At 42.7% G+C, this 24896-nt stretch overlaps 1 protein-coding gene across 1 annotated transcript; it reads left to right on the top strand.

Annotated features, from left to right (window-relative positions):
* The first annotated feature begins 23131 nt into the window (after nt 1-23131).
* Nucleotides 23132-24668, top strand: LOC141341090 (E3 ubiquitin-protein ligase CHIP-like). Its single transcript, XM_073846236.1, has one exon. It carries the CDS (start codon nt 23442-23444, stop codon nt 24294-24296), a length of 855 nt encoding a protein of 284 aa, XP_073702337.1. The 5' UTR covers nt 23132-23441; the 3' UTR covers nt 24297-24668.
* The last annotated feature ends 228 nt before the right edge of the window (nt 24669-24896 follow it).

The following is a 24896-nucleotide window of genomic DNA, read 5'->3' on the forward strand; positions in this document are numbered from 1 at the left end:
TTCTGTCGTGTATTCTGTGTTTCTGTATCCCTGACCTTTGATCGTGTTCTTGGTTTTGTTTATTTTTGTGTTTGAGTAGTTTGTGCCGTGTTGGCCTTTTGGTTTGTTTATTCGTTTGTTTATTTGTGTTAATTTAATAAATTCTCTACCTGCATCTGGACCCAGACCCCTTCCTTCTCCCAAATGTGACACTTTCATGCCGAGAACTCTGCTCTTGTGTTTGCTTAATTATGCATTTAAACGTTAATGACCAAACCTAACATTATAAATGTTGCTGCACATGGAATATAACACGGATAACATTTAAAAAATATTTTTTATCAGGTTACACACTGATTATTTATCACTCAAACCCCTTTCTCTACCTGTCCGTTGGTCGCGCATATCCTCCATGTTTTTTAATACTTTTTAATGCGTGTTTGTAGTTCTAATCGAATCCTCGTTCACGGCGCAGTGTGTTGTGGGCAATATTAGCCGTTAGAGTGTGCATTGATCATTAAGTAGTAGACCATCCGGGAATCTTTGGAATACTTTTTTAAACATACTACGATTTGGGACATATACTATTTAGGACGGACGCAGCTTGTCTGAACGCTAGTTGGTGCTCCAGTATAATCGGTCCGCCGAATCTCATCCAGTGAGAAACGTTCCACGGTGCAAAACTAAGTGCGATTAAAATGTGTTAAATTTTAACGCGTTATTTTTGTGTAATTAATTAATCTAAATTAACGCGTTAAAGTCCCGGCCCTAATATATATATATATATATATATATATATATAAGAGCTGTGTATTGTGTCTGGTTTTGTCTGTAATAACGTCAAAGTGATGTTTGTATATAGTCTTGGGTCTGAGTGCACCTCGTCAAGACCGAGTCGATTCCCAGTCTTAAACCAATTGAGTGGGAGAATTTTATTAATGTCTCTAAGTGGCCATGCAACACTAGAGAAATGAAAATGAAAAACACAGCAAGAGAGAGTGAAAGGAAAAAAGAGAGAATGGTTGTATCTATAAGGCCACATTCTTACTCTCACTTGTACACAGACTGATCGGTCACAGACTAGCGAGAATCATATCATACTGTTGTGGTAAACTGTGGACACAGACTTCAAATTCTGTAACTTCACTACAGAGCCCTTTCTCCCACCTCTAGAGGACAGTAAACAAAACTTGACTGCAGCTGTAAAAGATTAACAAGACTACACTCACTTATATCATGGTATACAGTCCAATTAATCTGTTAGCAGCAATAATGCTGGCTACCTGCTAGAATGATGATACATAAGGACAAATTAGAAGTAAAACATTTTGTAAAAGAAATTGTAAAACTGTAAAAGAAATTGACTGTGCTACTGTAACATCTAATGTAGACAATATTATTAAGGATTAACCCTTCTCTGACCTCAGATCAAGTCAATATACAGTACATACATACATACATATAAGATCAGACCCTTCTTAACGGAGCATGCTGCACAACTTCCAGACCCTTGTCATTTCTAGGCTGGACTACTGCAATGCTCTTCTGGCTGGACTTCCATCATGCAGTCAAACCTCTTCAAATGATTAAGAATGCAGTGGCGTGACTGCTCTTCAACAAGCTCAAAAGGACCTACGTCACACCTTGCTGATCTCCCTGCACTGGCTATCGATTGCAGCTCACATCAAGTTCAAGACATTGATGCTTGCGTATAGAACAGCCACAGGCTCAGCACTTGCCTACTTCCACTCACTCTTATGAATCTACATTCCCTCCAGAAGTCTGAGATCTATAAGTAAGCGACGCCTCGTGGTACCATCACAGAGAGGCACAAAATCACTTTCCTGGCTGTTGGAATGATTTCCCCCACCCCCATCTAGAATGCTGAGTCCCTTACCATTTTCAAGCGACAGCTGAAAACTCATCTCTTTGATCATCATTTGACTTCATCCTGGCCTTGGCTTTTCTTTACCTAACCCCATCTATCTTGTACTAATTTGAACAATGCCTAAAACTTGGTATTACGAGCACTTCCTGTGTTTATTTGCCTCTTTTTGATAAATCTCTTGATGTATTCCACAATTGTGATTTGGATAAAAGCATCTGCTAAATGAATACATGTAAGTGTACATAAATATCACAACTGTGTATCCCAGTCGCAATTGGTGAAGAAGAATTGCTGTACAGAAATATTTTTTAGACTGTGACGTACTTTCCATAGTCACCTTTGATACAGATGCTTCATTTAAATTGTGAGAAATAATTAATAACAGCAGAAAAAGATCACAAGAACACAGCATCGCCCAGTTACAATAACAGACAGGGAATCTGAAAATGATCAAATCAATTGTTTACACCATGGGTTATTTTTTCTTTTTTTCTTTCCTCATTCTTATATATATTATTATTATTTTATTTTATTTTTTTATTTTTTTTATTTTTATTTCTTTTTTTTATTCTTTTTTTCTCTTTCCTTCTTCTTTATGAGAGTGGCCCAACCATGATTAATTGCAAGCTTACAGGTTTTTCAGCTTCAAGAGTAAATCAGCTGCTCTGAAGTGCTAACTTGCTAAAATCTAAACTAATTTTAGGCCAAGATATTAAAATATAATCCATCTTCTTCTTCCACGGGGAGAGCTAATTAGAAAATGTGACTGGCATAAGGGAAAGGAGGAATAGGAACTCTGGGATTAGAGATATAGAGAGAAAAGCAGAGCCTCACTGTAATATCGCTGTATTTCCATGAGCATAGCGTATAAATCACAAATATTAAACAACCTGCACACAACTGCACAGAAATTTGAATAATGTGACTCTCAATACGACTAGCCAACACAATGTTTTTAACGTAGACTCAAGTTATCAATATACACAGCTAAGCACTGAATAACAGGAAATACACAGAGATGGTCAGAGACAAATTGTCAGTGTCTCAAAAAAAAGTAGCTGTCTTCCTTATTAGAGTAATATTTAAATAAAATATTTGTGTCTCTCTCTCTGTGTCTATCACATTCTGTGTTTACTCACAAGTAATGACAAGCAATTGTAGTTTCAAAAATTTACTTATTTAATTGTTTTTATTATTTATTTAGAATATAAATTTTGTATATTTAAAATTTCACTTAAGCATTTCTCATTCTGACCCTTGTCAGTTATTGGACACTGTTATAATTGGCTAATGTCATAGAAGCCAGTATCATCGCACCCTTACTACTGCATGTGAATAAGTGTTTTAAAAACCTTATCCATATAAAACCAAAAGTCATTTACAGACAATTATTTACAAGAAATTATTTACATAAAGTGTGTCATGGAGTGGCCAATAGTTCCAAACAAAAAAATAGTTCCAGCATTAAAGCCCATTCATTTTAGTGTTTTTCAAGCACACTCACAAGAATGTTGAAGAAATTACTGCACTTTTTTGACATTTTTAGTTTACCTTTTGGAAATCTGGCCAGTAGTGGTATTTTATGAAGGACGTTAAAGTTAATGTTTATCGTTAGATAATAGACAGTTATACTATAATTACAAAATAGACTTATAATGTTATAGTGTTTGATCATGTCTAAATATACATTCAAATGCAAAAATAAGAAAGCAATTGTGACCAGCAAAACTCTTTTGAGCAATTAGAATAGAGCTACATACATAAAGTCTGTGTTTATTTAACAGCCATACGAGCATCTAGTGGTTAAACCATAGCATTACATATAAATATTATTTTTTGGGCCACCAATCCTAAAAATATAAATTAAATGGAACTTAAATAAAATATAGCACACTTATTTAATTGATTAAAAGTTACACTTAAGGTGTTTGGTCACATTTGACTGACAAGGAGTATAATGACATACTAATGCTGTCTCTTTATCACTCTTCAGAATGATATGTGATTGTAAAGCATATATTTAACATAGTTATCAATGCTCAATCAATGCAAATTATGTGTTTAGAAATTGCTGCAAATATACTTCTCTCTATCCTACTTAAACTGATTCAAACATATTGACATTGCCTTGTTCATTCATCCATGTCTTGCTCTAGAGGCGGTGTTTATGCAAATGTTTGTGCCCTTGTGATGTCACATGCCACATCAGTTCCATAAAAGCTGTTTTTGGAGCTTTATTAAATAAATGCTTTGTTTATAATCTATGAAACTTGCAGGATGTTTTAATGGTACAGAGTCAAAATATCAAGGCAAGTTTGATTTCATAATTCATGACACCTTTAAATATTTTTGAATTTCAGTTTCCTTATCAAGGCAACTTCAAAGCTATGGGAACACTTCCATCTAGCATGTGCTGGTGTCTAAGCACATGTGAAATCCTTAAAATGGTGCCTGCATAAAATGCATAAAAATGCATGAAAATATGTGTTATGTGTTTGGTAGTGGAACATGCTTGGTTAGCCCTCAAGCAGGCTGACTACTGTGAGCGTCTCACAACAAAGAAGCTACTCCTGCCTTTTTTCTTGAGTGATGGGACTTAGGCCTCTGCACTCCATTGTTTGGGTCCTGCATCTGCTGAGGTGAAGTTGGCGGAAGAGTTTGAGATGGGTATTCCCATTTCTCTTGTTCTTTCTCCCCTGCCTCCGAGCTCCCCCTTCTGCTGTTTCTTCCAGTCCAAATAAGGTCCCAATAAAGGGTTCCTCAAATCCTGCCCTGGAGGGCCAATAAGCTGCAGAGTTTAGCTCCAACCATAATCAAACTCACCTACTTGTGATTTTCTAATGATCCTTTGATCCATTAATTAGATGCTCAGGTGTGTTTGATTAGGGTTAGAGCTAAAATTTGCAGGAAAGCGGATCTTGTTTGCCAGATTTAAGGATCCCTGTCCTAATACTTGTTGCATATAGATCTAAGGAGTAGTATGTGAAAACTGACAAGACTGGTGTTACATCTGAACAGCTCACTCAAAACCTCTTTTTCCCCAATCTCACACTGAGGTGTCAAGACATGAGATGATGATGAGAAGAATCAGTGTTAAAATTCATATTTTCCATGATACCACAGCAATACAATTTGATCCTTTGGATTCTAATCCTCTTTATTTGGACTAACTAGCATCTCCGAACCACAACCTGTAAGAATGATTGATACGTTATGTGTACATGCTCTATTGAGTGCTCAAAATATATAGTTTTTAGTGTCGTGCTGAAATCCCTGTTGAAAAAAAACAGCATATGCTGGTTAGGTAGGTTTTGATGCTGGTCTAAGCTGGTCCTTTGCTGATTATGCTGGTCCAGCTATGCTGTTTTTTTTCACCAGGGATATTTCCGATAATTTGCTGTGAACCCACTATTTCCTAAGAATGTGTTGATTAATGTAGACTGTCGTTGTTCTAAATACTTTGTTTAATAATAAAGAACGTAGTGACACACTGACTTTGTAAACATTGTGAAATTGCTAATTATTATGCTGCACCGGCAGTTATAGGGTTAATGCAGGGGGTAAAAGACCCCGTAAAGAGAGACAAGCGAGTTAGGCTGGTGCACCTGTGATACAGATGTTCTGTATTCTGATTAAAAGTTAAGACTCGAAGCGTCTTTTGTCTGTCATTCTTTAGACATTACAGTAGACATATTTTTACAAACATTTTTTTGTATTGTTTCATCAGTTAGCCACGTTAGCGCTCAGCTTACATATCCACCATTATTGTTTTTTGAAATGTGTTTGCAGTTTAGCAGCTAAACTTTAGCTGTGGACACGATTTGCTTGCATACGTGTTAAAAAAATGTTTGGTAACACTTCATTTTAAGTTGTCCTTAATACAGAGTAATTACCTAGTTAAGTACTTAGTAGTAGCCGTTGTACTTAGCCTACATGAAACAAAAATGTACTTACCATGTAACTAAGTTATGAAACAGCCTGCACTTATAGTTTGTAATTATGCATATGTAATAGGCAGCTATTGTTACACATATGAAACAAACGAGTCTGTTACACAGCTAGCTACTTTTGTAACCAAAAGTTTGTTACATATGTGTTGCAGACTTTATACGTAATTATAAATGTAAGTACACAGACATAAGCTACTTAAAATAAAGTGCAACATCATAAAAATCAACATTGTACTTAAGTGTACTTCATGTGTATCTATACTGTACACCTTATCCAGCTGCACCTCAGTTTGATTTAACCCACCAGTACACAGCTTAAACACATGTAATACCTTTCTAATTGCATTAAAATTACAGAATATTACACAGGCATAAACTAATTAAAATAAAATGTATCAAGATTGTACTTAAGTGTATGGGAGAGCGGGGCACAACCTAACACTTTTTGAATTTCGCGGTTTATGTAAATCCACTTGGGGTTCAGAGTACAATTTTTTTTTCACATTATTTTCACACTTGTCTAGTACAAATATATCGCTTTGTTTCATATTTACAGTGTATATGTTTTTTGTTATTTACCTCAAAAGAAAGGAAGTGAAACGTGACAACATGCCCATAGATGGGGTACAATGTAACATCTGAGGTAGGGTGACCATATTCTGAGAATCCAAAAAGAGGACACCCTCCCCAGGATGCACATACTGCCCTCCAAAGGCAAAGTGCAGTAACTACGCATTTGGTCAAAATTGAGGCTTAAAATGGACTTTATGAAAACTGTTTTGTCTTGTGACAAAGTCTCCTGATCAATTTTGTCCCAAAGAAACGAGAGTGTTTCCGAGAAACAAGAGTGTCAACATGTTTGACTAGCTGGCCTAAAAACTTTAAAGGCATTTTTCTCTGTTTCAGTGTTGGTGTAGTTACTGCACTTTGCCTTTGGAGGGCAGCATAGGTGCAGATGGTGCAGATTGCTTCCCATTTATCACGACCACGAATGAACATCGGGTATTTTTTTGCAATTCGTCTGTGAAACTACATTTGCGTTTCGGCATGATAGTGACACACAGCTCTTGCAACGCAGCTCCTTGTTCCCTTCCGGGAACTCGAACTGCGTCATCAACGCTTTGGGGAACGCCATTGGCGGGCCGCACTCTGAACATGTCTACAACCAATGAAATGACGGGAGTGACGTCACCGACGTGGTGACGTCAGCGACCAGGAAGTATAAAGCACGTGCGTTTGATGCCGGCGTCAGCTTTTGTCATTCAGCGAGAGCGCTCTGTGTATGTGTCTGTCTAAAAGCCTGTATATTGCTGTTTTTTGTGCCAATTGCACAGCTTTTGTTTGAGCAATATGCCAGGAAAAGGGGGAAAACTAAAAAGAGAGTTTAGAGCGGTTGAGCAGCCACATAGGCGGTGTGCTCCCCCTTGCCAGCGATCCATCGCTGGTGGGGATACACACAACCTATGTGTAGTCTGCTTGGGAGCGGAGCATGCTCAGTCAGCCCTCTAGGGGGCTGGCTGTAGGCAGTGTGATCGTCTTCCAGTGCGGGTGCTTCGCTCCCGGAGAGCCCTCTTTGAGGAGGGGGCTTTCACCAGCGCTCCCCGTGGGTCTGGCCCCGCTTCCGCCGAGGCGGAGCGGCTGCTGCACTCATGGGGTTCGCAACTAGATCTGCTGGAGGGAATGGAGACGGGCTCAGCCTTATCTCCCTCCTCACCTGGCGGATCTAGCGACCTCTTACTGGACGTGGAAGCCCGCACTGCGGTTCCTTCCCCTCCAGTAGAGGACGAATCAAGACTTCTCCTATCTTCCTCCGAGGAGGTTGATGTGGAAAGCCTTGACACAGTTCAACCGCCCCCCCGTTCACCCCATTATGAGGAGCTAGTAGAGGTGTTGACTAGTGCTGTGGCCAAATTAAACATCGATTGGCCGGTCGAGCAAACACGTGAGCCGCAGAGAAGCCGTCTGGATGAACGCTTCCTGCGGACTAAGTCAACACCTCCTAGACGGAGCCTTCCGTTTTTCCCTGATTTGCATGATCAGATCACCAGATCATGGGGAAAACCTTATTCAGCCCGCTTATTCTCCTCAGCCACTGATCATTATGGGAATGTGGCTGGGATGAGTGAGCGCGGCTACAAGATGATGCCGCCGGTTGAACAGACGCTCGCGGGCTATCTGTCACCGGGCCAGGCGTCATCTTTAAAGGCTCCGTCATTGCCCACCAAGCCGCTCAGAGTTACATCAGGCTTGATGGGCAAGGCATACACGGCAGCAGGTCAGGCTGGGGCTTGCCTTCACACCATGGCGGTCCTCCAAGCCTACCAAGCAGACCTGCTGCAGGAGTTGAACGACGGCGAGGAAGTGAGCGTCTCAGAGATGAGGCGCACCGCAGATCTCGCTCTCCAGGCCACTAAAGAGACCGCCCGCGCTGTGGGTCGGTCTATGTCAGCCTTGGTGGCCGCGGAGAGACATCTGTGGTTGACCCTGTCCGAAATGAGGGAGAAGGACAGGGTCACGCTGCTGGACGCCCCCCTGCATCCAACCGGCCTCTTTGGTGACTCTGTTGACACGGTTGTCAGCAGGCACCAGGAGGCCCGCAAGCAGGCGGCGGCATTCCAGAAGTTTCTTCCTCGCCGCGTTTACTCCTCTGGAGCTGATCGGGAGCAGCCCCAGCCGTGTGCTAGCTCCTCATATAGGGAAACACAAAAAAGGAGTGTTGCAACCCGTGCTCCTCCGGCTAAGCCTAGAGGTCGGGGTAGGCAGCGCTCCAAGTCGGGGGCCTCTGGGAAGAGGGCTGACCTGAGGATCGTCCTCCAGTCCAAGAGGTCCTCAGCTAAAAGGCCCTGACTGCTGTGGCTCAGGGCCAATGAGGGCAGCCCCTCTCGGGGGGGTCAGTGGTTCACCACAGTACATGGTGGCCGCCCCTCCCCGGGGCCCTCAGGAGATTCGTCAGCTAACCCTGCCAATGTTACAGGGCGCGGCAGTCTCCCGCGAACATCATCCTCTGGTCTTTCCGCCCGGAAACGTAGCGGAGCTAGAGAGTTCGCCGTCCCCAAGGGGACTTTCAGAACAGCCGATTCAGGTGTTTCCTGCCAGTTCGCTGTTACAGGCCACCGAATCAGCTGTTCAAATAAATCCAGAAACCAGTCTCGAGAGGCTGGTTCCCTTAGTAGATTATCTGGCAGCGTGGAAACTACTGCCGAATGTATCTGCATGGGTCCTGCGTACTGTAGAGAAAGGTTATTCTATCCAATTCGGCGCTCCGCCGCCACCTTTCAGCGGGGTATTTCCCACCGAGGTGGGCCCCGAGCAGGGTCTGGTAATGGAACAGGAAGTAAACTCCCTTTTGAGGAAGGAGGCCATCGAGGTGGTCCCTCCTCAACACAGAGAGTCCGGGTTCTACAGCCGGTACTTCATAGTTCCGAAGAAGGATGGTGGGCTGCGGCCCATTTTAGATCTCAGACACTTGAACCGGTCAGTAAAGAAACTGAAGTTCAAGATGTTGACTATCAAACAGGTCGTGTCTCAAATCAGGTCCGAGGACTGGTTTGTCACGATAGATCTAAAAGACGCATATTTTCACGTCTCCATCCTTCCTCAACACAGGAAGTTCCTGAGGTTTGCTTTCAGGGGCGAAGCTTACCAATACAGGGTTCTTCCGTTCGGCCTAGCTCTCTCACCCCGTACTTTCACGAAGTGTGTGGATGCTGCACTGGCTCCGTTGCGACTCCAGGGCATCCGCATACTCAACTACATAGACGACTGGCTGATTTTAGCCAGTTCAGAGCAGTTAGCAGTTCAGCATCAAGGTGCTGTTCTCGCTCATATGAAAGAACTGGGGTTGAGACTCAACGCCAAGAAAAGTGTGCTATCTCCATTACAGAGAACCACTTATCTGGGTGTCGTATGGGATTCGACCACGATGCAGGCACGAATGTCACCTGCTCGGATCGAGTCGATCCTTACTGCAGTAAATGCGGTCAAGCTAGGCCTGTCACTCACTGTCAAACAGTTCCAAGTACTGTTAGGTCTTATGGCAGCAGCATCCAACGTGATACCTCTTGGACTGCTGTACATGAGACCGCTGCAGTGGTGGCTCAAAACCAGAGGGTTTTCCCCAAGGGGCAACCCGTTCCGCAAGATCAAGGTCACGCGGCGATGCCTACGTGCCTTGGAATTGTGGAAGAAACCCTGGTTTCTGTCTCAAGGCCCGGTACTGGGAGCTCCTTGTCGCCGCATCATGCTAGCGACAGATGCGTCCCTTACCGGGTGGGGAGCGGTCATGAGTGGCCGCTCAGCCCAAGGCCTATGGACCGACCACCATCTCTCATGGCACATAAACTGCCTGGAGATGTTGGCCGTGTTTCGGGCCTTGAAGTACTTCCTTCCGGACTTAAGAAACCGTCACGTATTGGTCCAGTCGGACAACGTCGCGGTAGTCTATTATATCAACCACCAGGGTGGTCTGCGTTCACGCCCCTTGTACAAGCTGGCGTACCAGATCCTCCTGTGGGCTCAAGGAAGGCTTCAATCATTGAGAGCAGTCCATATACCCGGACGCCTCAATGTGAGAGCAGACGTCCTGTCGAGACAGGGGACGAGACCTGGGGAATGGATGCTTCACCCTCAAGTAGTGAAGCAGATCTGGAGAGTGTTTGGCCAGGCTCAAGTGGACCTCTTTGCGACTCGAGAGACATCGCAATGTCCTCTCTGGTACTCCCTGGTGCCTCCAGCTCCACCGGGGCTGGACGCCATGGTACAGACGTGGCCGAGGCTTCGTCTGTACGCATTTCCCCCGATCGCTCTGCTCCCGGGAGTTCTGGAAAGGGTACGCCGGTTTGGAGTACGGCTGCTACTAGTAGCCCCGTACTGGCCGGCCCGAGTATGGTTCTCGGACATAATTGCCCTCCTAGACGGCTCTCCCTGGGAGATTCCCGTCAGGAGGGACCTCCTATCCCAGGCCGGGGGCGCAATATGCCACCCCCACCCGGAGATGTGGAAGCTATGGGTGTGGCCCCTGAGGGGGCGCATCTCATAAGGGCTGGTCTCTCAACTGAGGTTGTTGAGACCATCCTCCAGTCCAGAGCTCCCTCTACGAGGAAACTGTATAGCCTTAAGTGGAACCTGTTCGTGTCTTGGTGTCATGAATGCTGTTTAGACCCAGTTAACTGCCCAGTTGGTACAGTGCTGGAGTTCTTGCAGACTCGGCTTTCCGCAGGGCTTACCCACTCCACCTTGAAGGTATACGTGGCGGCTATATCGGCTTACCACGCCCCTCTGGGTGGCCTTTCAGTGGGTAGAGACCCACTGGTTTCACGTTTCCTCCGCGGTGTACTCAGGTTGAGGCCTCGAGTCAGACCGCGAGTCCCCACGTGGGACTTGGCTGTGGTGTTAGAAGCTTTATGTAAGCCTCCCTTCGAACCCATTGAGGAGATCTCAGATCATATGCTTACTATCAAGACAGCGCTGCTTCTTGCTTTGACTTCTCTGAAGAGAGTCGGGGACCTTCAGGCCCTTTCAGTGGCCCCCTCCTATATCGACTTTGCCCCTGGGTTGGCCAAAGCGTTCCTTTACCCAAGACCTGGGTATGTTCCGAAGGTCCCGACCTCAACACCACAGCCGATAACGCTACAGGCGTTTTACCCTCCTCCATTCGTGGAGCAAGAAGACTGGAAGTATAACTACATGTGTCCTGTAAGAGCACTTGACACATACGTCCACAGAGCTGCCCTGTGGCATAAAACAGAGCAATTGTTGGTTTGCTACGGCCCTCCAAGAAGGGGTTGCCCAGCATCTAAACCCACTATAAGTAGATGGATCGTAGATGCTATATCTACTGCATACGAGTCCTCTGGTCTCCCATCCCCGATGGCAGTCAAGGCTCATTCTACTCGAGGTCTTTCGGCCTCTAAAGCTCTGAAAGCAGGTGTCCCGATCCAGGACATCTGCAGTGCGGCGGGTTGGTCCTCACCTCTCACGTTCGTTAGGTTCTACGAACTTGATCTCAGAGCCACTCTTGGCTCCGCAGTCCTCATACCCTAGCAGCAAGCTAGGCCCAGAGTCTCATCCCTCCTGGTCTGGCAGCTCTCAAGGCAGGAGATGTACCTCGCGTGCCCGAGGGCCGAGGTTTACTTCCCTCTGGTTCTAGTAGTTTCTAGACCAAGGATTATTTTGCTCCCTCTGGTTCTGGCACGTCCAGATCAAGGAATACTCTCTCCTCGTGTGCCTGAGGGCCGAGGAATATCCTCCCCACTGGTTCTAGTAAGACTAGACCAAGGTCATTCTCCCTCTGGTTCTGGTATGACCAGACCAAGGAATATTCTCCCTCTTGTTCTGGCACGTAAGGTCCCCAGACAGAGGTGTAATACCACTCGCGTCCTGGCAAATTCCCAGGCGGAGACATTTCAGTGTTCTGGCAGGTACACCAGACACTACTTGAGTCCTTCTTGCTCTGGCAGGGAACCAGGCAAAGGACTACCTTTTCCTCGTGTGCCCGAGGGCCGAGGTATTTACTGCCCTCTTGTCCGTAGGAGTACTAGACAATGGCTTATTCGGTCCCTCTTATTCTGGCTCTTCCCAGACAAAGGACTAAGACTTCTCGTGTGCCTGAGGGCCGAGGAGTACCTCTTGTTCTGGCTGACGAACAAGAAGAGGTCTATCACTCTCCTCGTGGGCTCGAGGGCCGAGGAGGGTTTCTCCCTCTCACTCCGGTTGAGGATCCGGACTAATCATGACTCTGGTAGAGGACTAACATTTTCCTCTCTCCTCGTGTGCCTGAGGGCCGAGGACTATACAGCCCTCTTGTCCGTGTTACACTAGACAATGGCTCATCCCCCCTCGTGTCCTGGCGAGAATACCAGGCCGAGTTCATTCAGTCCCTCTGGTTCTGGCACGTTGGATTCCCAGACAGAGGTGTAATACCACTCGCGAAAAAAAAAAAGAAAAAGCAAAAAAAAAAAAAAAAAAAGAAGAAATAGAAAGTTCCCAGGCGGAGTCATCGCAGTGTCCTGGCAGGTAAGTATTCCAGACACTGTTTCCTTCTTGTTCTGGCGCCTTAGTGTTACCAGACAGAGGGAACTTCTTCTCTGGAGTGATGCACCAGAGACTCAACGCGTTCCTTTCCCTTGGCCTAGCAGCAGACAGACACTGCGCAGGGATTTGGAATCATGGGGGCGTGGGTAGTCTCGTTCCCCAAAGCGTTGATGACGCAGTTCGAGTTCCCGGAAGGGAACGTCTCAGGTTACGTATGTAACCCTGGTTCCCTGAGGGAACGAGACACTGCGTCATGGACCATAATTCCCGCATCCCTACGGCGCTCGCTTCATTCCCTAAGAGCTGACGCCGGCATCAAACGCACGTGCTTTATACTTCCTGGTCGCTGACGTCACCACGTCGGTGACGTCACTCCCGTCATTTCATTGGTTGTAGACATGTTCAGAGTGCGGCCCGCCAATGGCGTTCCCCAAAGCGTTGATGACGCAGTGTCTCGTTCCCTCAGGGAACCAGGGTTACATATGTAACCTGAGACGTTTGTTTTGTTTTGACGACTGGGTCTTTCACGTCATCAGACAGGTACCTCAGAATAATGCCGGTGGGCAGTGGCTGCATTTAAAGTGTTGAATTAATGACGGTCAGTGAAATGAGGTCAAAAACCCGGACATTTTATGATATTTTACAAAATCCCCCCGGACATAATTTTATAGCCAAAAAGGAGGACATGTCCGGGTAAAAGAGGACGTATGGTCACCCTAATCTGAGGGGCACGTTGTAACACGACCATATGACAGCTTAAAATGTTATCTGATCGAATGAAAAAAATATACACAACAAACTAAAATATTTTGTCAGTAAAATACATGTTAACTTTTTCAAATGAAGTAATGGCGTTTTTTTTTTTTTTTTTTTTTTTTTTTTATATAAAAATGGTCTAATTTTGGAGTTTGACAATGAACATATCGCAACAATGCTTTGAACGGCCCTGATCGCAACACACAGCTGTACAGTAGTTCAAAACAATGTGGACAAATAGATGAAACACATATAGACATTCAGAAAAACACTCCCGTCCCTCCACACACAGCTCTCATAGAACACGACACACATAAACGAGTCAAAATGCTTTACATTTCTTGAAATAATAACATCTGAACATTAAACGTTGATTGTCAGCCTTTATTCACCTGTTTCTTGTGGTTTCTTATCGAAATCCTTAGAAGTAAATAGTGTAAATTGCACCGCTTATGTCATAGAATAGCATAGTTTAATAACAGCGGGGCATATTGTCACAGTGTTACAGCGTTCCCCATCTGCGCGACTGGAGTTTCAAAACAGGTTAGTGTCTTCTGCTGGTTTGTCAAGCATTAATAAACTATCTAAACTGATAAATAACAAATTGGAGGTTAAAATAATAGCAGTTTTGTCTAACTTTAAATGAATACTAAAAACAGAAATGAAAAGTTTACTTCAGCCAGAAATGTACTTTTACTATGGTAAAATAAATATTCAGCGATATCTTCAAAATGCTTTTGAATTTTGGTGATCTTTTTTCTCTGCATAGTGTTGCTATGGCAACTAGTAAATAACGTAAATTTGGTTATGCTAGCATGTGTGGAAATATTTGAACCACGTGTGTTACTTAACCCCGCGTTAGGTTGTGCCCCGCTCACCCCTACTTCATGTGTATCTATACTGTACACCTTATCCAGCTGCACCTTAGTTTGATTTAACCCGCCAGTACGCAGCTTAAATGCATGTTATACCTTTCTAATTACATTAAAATTAAAGAATATTACACAGGGATAAGCTACTTAAAATAAAGTGTATCAAGATTGTACTTAAGTATACAAGTAGCTGTGTATCAGACTCTGTCTGTTACATATGTGTTACAGTAGCTGCCTATTACATCTACATAATTACAAACTGTAATTATAGGCTGTTCCATAACTTAGTTACATGGTAAGTACATTTTGTTCCGCGGACTTGGCAACACAGTGGTAGTGCTCGCTATTTGTTTAAGCACTCCTCTCTGTGCCAATCACAACAGTTTTGGCCAGCTGACCAATCAGAACAGAGTTAGCTTATGGAAGGGAGGGGTTTACAGACATTATGCTCAAAACAGATTTAGAAAGAACCGTTTCGAAATCATGGACAAATGACTTTATGTATAAATGTATATTCTGGGAAAATTACAATTAAAATAGTTTTTTGACCTTGGATGCATTTAACCCTGTTGTAGGGGACTCAATATTGGGACACTTAAATGACCTAATTAAAAAAAAACATTGACCTGCTCTTTATCTATTCCAGTTGTGCTCAACCCTGTTTTTGGAGCCCCTTTAAGGATTCTGCTATATGACAGTAACGCCGCTGTTCTTGAAGCATTTAAATTTCCAATTCAACCTTCCATCCTCAATTATTCCTTACACACACACATAATGCAAATAGCAAAACCATCATCCCTTCAATGTCATTCTGTTTTCAATTTATTTATTTATTTAAAGTGAGGTGCATCCTCAGCAATGAAAAACTACAGCTAAACTACACAGGAACACCTGTTGGTGTAGAAAACATGAAGAGCATCTCTATGTGCTGCAGTAGAAAGCAGAGAGGAAATGCATTCTGATTTGCTATGAAACTTACTCTCACTCACACATTTTAGATCAGAAGTTGAAGTCTTAATTCTGTCTCTTCAGACAATTTTCTTCAGAATGTTTCTTTTTTTTTTTTTTTGCAATTAATAAAATTGTGAAAACGTGACATCCTCACACTTTTCCAGGCTTTTTCTATCTCTCGCTTACCTCTGCAAGATTCTCAGAAGGATGTAATTTAGTGGAGAGTGGCAATTTTTCTGGGATGGACACGGCTCTGTTAACCCTTCCCCTGCAGGATGCTGCTTCATAAGCCATTAAGAGACACACATTTTGGGGTAATAGTGGCTGAATTGCTAGCCTGCTGTGGGTCCATTTGGCTGCTCTAAAACGCATGGCAATGCACCCTCATGCTATGTAATTACACAGGAGGAGAGACTGAGAGGAAGAGGAAGAGGAAGAGGAAGAGGAAGAGAAGAGAAGAGAAGAGAAGAGAAGAGAAGAGAAGAGAAGAGAAGAGAAGAGAAGAGAAGAGAAGAGAAGAGAAGAGAAGAGAAGAGAAGAGAAGAGAAGAGAAGAGAAGAGAAGAAGAGTGTACTTTGATGAGTAAGAAAACTTACTATATCTTGTATTATATGTTGTTGTCTTTTACATTTGGGAGCAATTGCCTCACAAGAAGAAATAAATTATGAAATGGTTACTTTTTCATAATGTATGATTCCTGAATTTTTATCCAGACACAATATACAGTTCTGTTATTCAAGGGAAATTTAATTTTTGTCATCATTTACTCACCTTTATTTTGTAAAAACTTTCAATCCTTTCTTCTGTTAAGAATGGGTATTTCAAATACTGTTTCATTAGATTTTTGGACCACATTTACTTTTATTGTAAAGAGAGAGTGGGGGAGAGAGAGATTTTAAAATATATGTGAATATATATGAAATACGACTTATGCCATGAATTAAGAGACTCTGCTAATTTAAGCGGGATTTGTTGTAGTACAACAAGTTGTCAACAATCTAAACCAAAATGGTGCATGTCTAGATGAAGAACTACAGTGTCCTCAGTTCTCTGTCAATCTGAGGGTCAAACTGAAAAAGACAGAAAGAAGAAAAAACGGACAGAGAAAGAAAGAGGTTAATAGAGGAATTCAGCACAGCAACATTGCCATCTTTTGGCAACATGCTGCACAGTTCTTTGTGAGACTTAAAACGGTTCTTCTGTAACACCAGAATACCACCAAGTTATTTAAGACTGTAATAGGAACATTTCTTTTTAAGATAGTGAGAAATAAAAATTATATTTCTTTAATATCGCATTTGGCCAATGAAAATGTAGACAGAGTAATATGATATCTGTATTCCCTAGAGTTTAAAAAGAGATCTCAACAATGTCCCAAAATGAGCTCAAATTTCCCAATATACCAAATTTCAATTTGAACATTTAATAAGGAATATTATCTTCAGTAATATTTATTATCTCCTCAGCTAACAAAAAGCAACACAGTTTTTCTCTGAGAAGAAATTAAACTAAAAGTCTTTAAGCATAAACAAAACGATTCTTTTTTTTTTTTTTTTTTTAAAATACTGATTTGTAGCCTGTTCTTAAAAAGCTAATCAAAAGAACAGATATATCATGGGTCTCGTGTTTACAGGCTGTCTTTTTAGATCAGTACATGCAAAATTCAAATTCAAACTTCAAAAGAGATGCAAAACTAATTTTTGTAAACTGTTCTTTAAACCAGTAAATTAAAAAGTATATTTAATTTACCAAAATAGTGTTGATATACCAAATAACTAAAATCTTTTTTTTTTTTTTTTTACTTTGACAATATACGGGCACAGGTGGTTACGAGAGATCTAAATAATGAATCAAAGTAGCTTTTCCACAATCTGAGGGAAACACTAAACAGATATAGATATAAATCTAGATAGATATAGATATAGATATTTAGATATAAATCTAGATAGATATAGATATAGATATAGATATAGATTTAGATATAAATCTAGATAGATATACATACAGATATAGATATATAGATGGCGCAAACACAACACACATCACACTAATACAATAAACTATTTAACAACATATGATGTAACATTAAACCCTATGTGCATAACTGATGAGAAAAAATGAAAGGAAACTTCCTGTCAACCACTTAACAGGGTTATATTGTAGCATTTTTATTGCATCTTTTATATTGTGATAATTTGTTCCTATGCTTTGCTTGTATTTCACAATGGAAGTCCAATTTGTTTACTTATTGAAACGTTTTATTATAAGCCATTGTGCTTGCCAAATAGCAAAGCTTGCCAAAGCTTTTCTTAGTACACAGAAAGTATCTAGAATCATCTGTTGTGTAGATATTCAAAAGACAAATCTCACCATAGAAAACTGTATTTAGGAGCTGTGTAAAGCAAAAGTGACATATCTGTAAAATATCATCAAAAAAATAGTTGTGGCTGTTGTTCCCATGCTGGTGTGTGTGTGTGTGTGTGTGTGTGTGTGTGTGTGTGTGTGTGTGTGTGTGTGTGTGTGTGTGTGTGTGTGTGTGTGTGTGTGTGTGTGTGTGTGTGTGATACATCAGGGATGAGGACAGCATCTGGACTGACACAGAGTGACAATTCATCCTTCTCTCCATCCATCTGACGTGTCACTCCACCTGATGGCTTTATTGTGTGGCCTGTCAGAGTACTTAATCTGTGTGTCACTCTCACACACACCTTCAGCAACATTAGATCTGGTGTAATGTCAGTCAGCATGGCCCAGATATGATCAGCTATTTAGCATCATTCAGTCTGTTGTTACAGCGTGGGTCTGCACGGTCCAGCCGGAGATAGCAGAACTGGTCATTTTCCCAGTCCGTTTGACACACTCTGACAGATGTCACTGCACAGCAGACGGTGGACAGATACTCTGGGACAGAAACAGACATGATGTCTCACTCTGCAGGGAAGAGAGCAGGTGTTCTGTCATCATATAGGTATAATAATCTACTGTCACATTCATCTGAAAGCAATTACCCTTAATATATTTGTAGTAACACTTTAGAATGCTGTTTCTTCATTAATGAAAAACTACACAGGAACAACTGAGTAATGCAATATTAACATTCTAGTTACAGCTGTTAAGTAACAAGAAAGTAGTTCACTTAGCTAACCAGTAACTACTATTTTTTATGCTTCCCAGAGAACTACTTAGAAACTACATACGGTTTCTTAATTAATCTGAACTTAATTAACCAACTAATGCAGGACAAACTACTTTAATTAACATTTAACCACTTACATAATCAATAGGTAATATGTTATTAATTGTTTTAATTTATTCCTATTGTAAGAATGATGGGGTCCCACTTTATATTAAGTGTCCCTAATACCTGTGAAGTTACATGGTAACTAGATGTGTACGTAGCATGTAACTACAGTGTATGTACACATTGGTACATTGTATCTACAGCTCTAATACTGGTGTAATTACACACATGTAACAACTCACTGAATAGCATTTGTAAGTACAAATGTGTAACAGGACATTGGTAACAACACTTTTTTCACTTCTGGAAGTACACATGTGTAACAAGAATTATGTAACTACATTTTGTAACAACAATATGTACTCACAGAAGTTTTTACACTTCCACACAGTCTTCAATACTGCAGTTACCAGTTTGGAATGCCCTGAAACATTATTAAAATCGTGATGATTCCTATGTAGGCTACATACAATTTTTGTATTCATGTATTTGTGAACACTGAATTAGAATTAAAGTATCAATTTGTAATACCAGTGTACTTACATGGTAACTCCTCAGGAACTGTCTACTTAATATAAAGTGTAAAATGGTCACAACTTACAGAGTAATATATCAAATGTAAACCTCTGTGCAACACTTTAATATCAGTGTAAAATATTTACGTATCTTTCATTTCATTAAATATTCGTATCAATGCCTTTTTATCATTTTATTAATACGCGATTTATATTTTTAGCCCCCTTAACCTACCCCCAAACCTAAAGCTACCCATTTTATAGCAAATATAAAAGGATATAAATCGTAACTGACAAAAATATATGCAGGGAAATTACCATTTTTACTAACAATATAGCATAAAAATATTTTTATAGTCACTAATCACACTCCACTCAGTACAGTAATAATAAAAAAACATGACAGACAAAAAATTGCAATTACAATAATTTATTTAATGCAAAAATATCAACAACCATACCAAAAAGTAATCCAAATGGCGATGCTTTTGCAGCCGCAGTCCTCTCTGGCAGAATACAGTAGGTTTGTTTGAGGTGCAGAGCGGAATTAAAGTTATTATTCGCTGAAATATTATCCAGATTATTTTCCTGATCCTCTCCGTAAATGCAGCCAAAGAGTATGCGCCCGCGCAACATTCAAACACATATCACCAGAAACACGGCATGTCGTAAACTGTGACGAATGCTGGCGAGAGCCAATGAGAGCTCGATTTTCCTGCCGTAAAAACTGCCGTTTCCTGACGCGGTTGTATTTGAATTCGTAAAATAAAGATAGGCTGTATCCGAAATCGCCCCCTATACCCTCAAATAGGGCACTATTTGAGGGGACAGCCATTTTTAGTGGTGTTCGAAAACCATAGTGGACATTCCCGAGTGCACTCATTCAATCCCACAATGCACCGCAAAAACAAGTGTACAACCGATGTACGCTCAACAGCTAGAGATAACCCATAATGCACTGTGAGAGTCGTGCGCCGACTGAATTCCCGCGTCTCGCCAGACGATGGCGCCCGCAGCTGAATCATCCATCCATTAATTTTACAACGCGCTCGTCCACTGCGTAATACAGCGTACAACACAGGTACAAATTTGTTGTAAATTGATTATTAAATTGTTTAACCAGGTTTTATACGTAAACTCCTTGACATAGTTCAAAATAAATCCTTTAATCTTACTACTCCAACTGTCCGTTTTAAATGATTGTTAAACAATAAGCAATACTATGCAAAAGCTGCAGTCCTTCCGGTGCACTTAGTGTCCGAATTCACTCACTCGTTTTCATTCACTCCTTCAAGTGAACTGTACGAGTGGACTAATGTAGGGAATAGTGAATAGGGTATAGGGGGCGATTTCGGATACAGCCATAAAGATTTGAATTTGGGCATGTTCCTCGCAATGGTATGGATTCTGAAGATCTTATAGCGCACAAATAAAATTGTTTCATTTTATAATTATGATGCGTGTTCGGTGTATTTATGGTTTTATTGTTAGTCGCAGGGATGTCAGAAAACGCCTGCTGTGTCCCACCGCTACAAACGAAGTTAATATTACATAAATGGTTAAACGATTGTAGAAATGTTATTTATTTTAAAGCTTTAAAGTGTAGTCTTGTTAAACATTATGCTTACATATGCTTGGAATAGAGTTGGCAACAGAAATCACACAGAACAGGATGGAAAGTTATAATTTCATATTAAGTAAACTATTTAATAATGCATTTGAAAACACAGTTTATATATTACTCTGTAGGTTGTGAGCATTTTACACTTTATATTAAGTAGACAGTTCCTGAGGAGTTATCATGTAAGTACACTGATATTAAAGTGTTGCACAGAGGTTTACATTTAATATATTACTCTGTAGGTTGTGACCATTTTACACTTTATATTAAGTAGACAGTTCCTGAGGAGTTACCATGTAAGTACACTGGTATTACAAATTGATACTTTAATTCTAATTCAGTGTTCACAAATACATGAATACAAAAATTATATGTAGCCTACATAGGAATCATCACGATTTCAATAATGTTTCCGGGCATTCCAAACTGGTAACTGCAGTATTGAAGACTGTGTGGAAGTGTAAAAACTTCTGTGAGTACATATTGTTGTTACAAAATGTAGTTACATAATTCTTGTTACACATGTGTACTTCCAGAAGTGAAAAAAGTGTTGTTACCAATGTCCTGTTACACATTTGTACTTACAAATGCTATTCAGTGAGTTGTTACATGTGTGTAATTACACCAGATTTAGAGCTGTAGAAACAATGTACCAATGTGTACATACACTGTAGTTACATACTACGTACACATCTAGTTACCATGTAACTTCACAGGTATTAGGGACACTTAATATAAAGTGGGACCAACTTTAGAATATGGTTCTGTCATTAATGAATTACTACACAGGAACAAATGACTAATGCACTACTAACACTACTATTAACTAATAAGAAAATTCTGATTAACCAATCAGTAAGTAACAGTGCTCAGTTGAAAGTGGCAGTTCACTATTAGCTAATCAGTAACTACTATTTTTTTTTTTTTTCATATCTCCCAGCTACTAAGAACTACTATATACAGGTTCATTATTAATGTGAATGATGCAAAATGTATAATTAATTATAAAGTGAAGATCATGGTAACCCACTAGTAATGACTTAAGTGTCACGTGATACTAGGAGGTCTGGGTCCAAAATGCAGGTAGGTAGGTTTTTAATGAATATAACAAACAAATAAAACAAACAAAAGGCCAACACGGCACAAACTAAAGACTAGAACACAAAATAATCAAGAACCAAAACATAATCAAAAGGTCAGAATTTCACAGGACACATAAACACACATGACACGATACAATGCAGACATAAAGCAGACTGAGCAGTGAAGGGTACTTATAGTCCTGATGGTAATTGTGAGCAGGTGCGTGTAATGAGTGCAAATGACAAGACAAACGTGAACGACTAAGGGGAGTGTAGTGTGGGACAGCGACCTCAGGTGGCTGAGGGAAAATCCACAGCCCCGATCATGACATTACCCCCTCCCTACGGAACGGCTTCCAGACGTTCCCAAAGTCTGGAGGGAGGAGGTACGGAGGTAGGCAAGTCAGGGGGAGGGATGGCGGGCCAGGACCGTGCAGTGGAGTCACGTGAGCGGACCTCACCGCCAGAGGAACGCGAGCTGGCCTCGCCGCCAGAAGAACATCAGCGGACGCTGCCGCCTGAGGAACGTGAGCTGGCCTCGCTGCTAGAGGAACGTCAGCGGACGCCGCCGCCGCCAGAGGAACGTGAGCTGGCCTCGCCGCCTGAGGAACGTGAGCTGGCCTCGCCGCCTGAGGAACGTGAGCTGGCCTCGCCGCCTGAGGAACGTGAGCTGGCCTCGCCGCCTGAGGAACGTGAGCTGGCCTCGCCGCCTGAGGAACGTGAGCTGGCCTCGCCGCCTGAGGAACGTGAGCTGACGCCACTGCCTGAGGAACGTGAGCTGGCCTCGCCGCCAGAGGAACGTCAGCGGTCGCCGCCGCGTCCGGAACAGAGAAAGCGGTCAACGCCGCGTCCGGAACAGAGAAAGCGGTCAACGCCGCGTCCGGAACAGAGAAAGCGGTCAACGCCGCGTCCGGAACAGAGAAAGCGGTCACCGCCGCGTCCGGAACAGAGAGAGCGGTCACCGCCGCGTCAGGAGCAGAGAGAGCGGTCACCGCCGCGTCAGGAGCAGAGAGAGCGGTCACCGCCGCGTCAGGAGCAGAGAGAGCGGTCACCGCCGCGTCCGGAACAGAGAGAGCGGTCACCGCCGCGTCCGGAACAGAGAGAGCGGTCACCGCCGCGTCCGGAACAGAGAGAGCGGTCACCGCCGCGTCAGGAGCAGAGAGAGCGGTCACCGCCGCGTCCGGAACAGAGAGAGCGGTCGTCCCAGCGCCAGAAACAGAGATGGCGGTTGTCGTCACATCCGCGAGTAAAATGTCGTGTTTTTAGCGATCGCCGATGAAAACGTCGGACATTTGTCATCTTAATGTCATGATCGTGTCGGACTATGAGTTTGGTAGCGTTTTAATCGGAATAAGGGATCAAAAAGTGTTTATAAAAGCACCAGTGTCGCGACCGGTTTGCTAACGACAGGCGTCAGTCCAGCAGTCAAACCCGTGTGAGAGGTTTGCTCGAGGCAGGTAACTGGGTTCCCGGGACAGGCCGGTGCTCACCGAAGAGACGGGGAACAGGATCGGTAAGCAGGGGGGAGCGGCCACCGCAGAACCCGTGGAGAAGATGGCGAGCAGCCCTGAGAAAAGCTCCTCCGCGCAGGAGCTCAAGGAGCAGGGCAACCGTCTGTTCCTCAGCCGCAAGTACCAGGAGGCCGCAACCTGCTACAGCAAAGCTATTAACCGTAACCCGTCAGTGGCCGTATACTACACTAACAGAGCACTATGCTACGTGAAGCTGCAGCAGTACGACAAGGCGCTGGCCGACTGTAAACACGCCCTCGAGCTCGACAGCCAATCCGTGAAGGCCCACTTCTTCCTGGGCCAGTGTCAGCTAGAACTGGAGAATTATGAAGAGGCCATCGGCAATCTACAGAGAGCTTATAACCTGGCAAAGGAACAGCGGCTGAATTTTGGAGACGATATCCCAAGTGCTCTTCGCATTGCCAAGAAGAAACGCTGGAACAGCATAGAAGAGAAACGAATCAGCCAAGAAAACGAGCTGCACGCCTATCTCACCAAACTCATCCTGGCCGAGAAAGAGAGAGAGCTAGACGACAGAGTCAAGCAATCAGAGGACAGTCAGAACGGAGGCGAGATCAGCAAGATCAAATCTAAACACGATAAATATTTGATGGACATGGATGAGCTTTTCTCTCAAGTAGATGAAAAGAGGAAGAAGCGAGAGATCCCAGATTACCTGTGTGGGAAGATCAGTTTTGAGCTGATGAGAGAACCCTGCATTACTCCTAGCGGCATAACCTACGATCGCAAGGACATCGAGGAACATCTACAGCGTGTTGGCCATTTTGACCCAGTCACCCGGAGCCCACTGACCCAAGATCAGCTGATCCCCAATCTGGCCATGAAGGAAGTGATCGACGCTTTCATCCAGGAGAACGGCTGGGTGGAGGACTACTAAACACACACACACACACAAACACACTCGAGCGGACCGCAGCAGTTTCCTCTCGCCCAATCCAATCCTCTCCTGTATGTTCATGCACTTTAATCAGTGGAGCTTTGCTGTGGAATACCGCCCGCAGGAGTCACCCGACCCTCTTTCTCGCCGTCTTTCTGCTGTCCTTCCTTACCAGACAGAGTAATCGCCCCATCCTGAAGGTTTCTTCAGACACTCGCTTTCAGTCGGAAACATTGGCTGACGTTCGCTGCACATGATGATGCTGTAATTTCCTCACTGAATGTTAAAATAGCAACATTATTGATGACACATCACTAATAATCAGTCGCGAAAGGGGAAACTTGCGCAGGTGTATGTGTGTGTTTTTTAGAATCTGTCACGTGATACTAGGAGGTCTGGGTCCAAAATGCAGGTAGGTAGGTTTTTAATGAATATAACAAACAAATAAAACAAACAAAAGGCCAACACGGCACAAACTAAAGACTAGAACACAAAATAATCAAGAACCAAAACATAATCAAAAGGTCAGAATTTCACAGGACACATAAACACACATGACACGATACAATGCAGACATAAAGCAGACTGAGCAGTGAAGGG

Source organism: Garra rufa, chromosome 8, assembly GCF_049309525.1.
Source record: "Garra rufa chromosome 8, GarRuf1.0, whole genome shotgun sequence".
Taxonomy (NCBI): domain Eukaryota; kingdom Metazoa; phylum Chordata; class Actinopteri; order Cypriniformes; family Cyprinidae; genus Garra; species Garra rufa.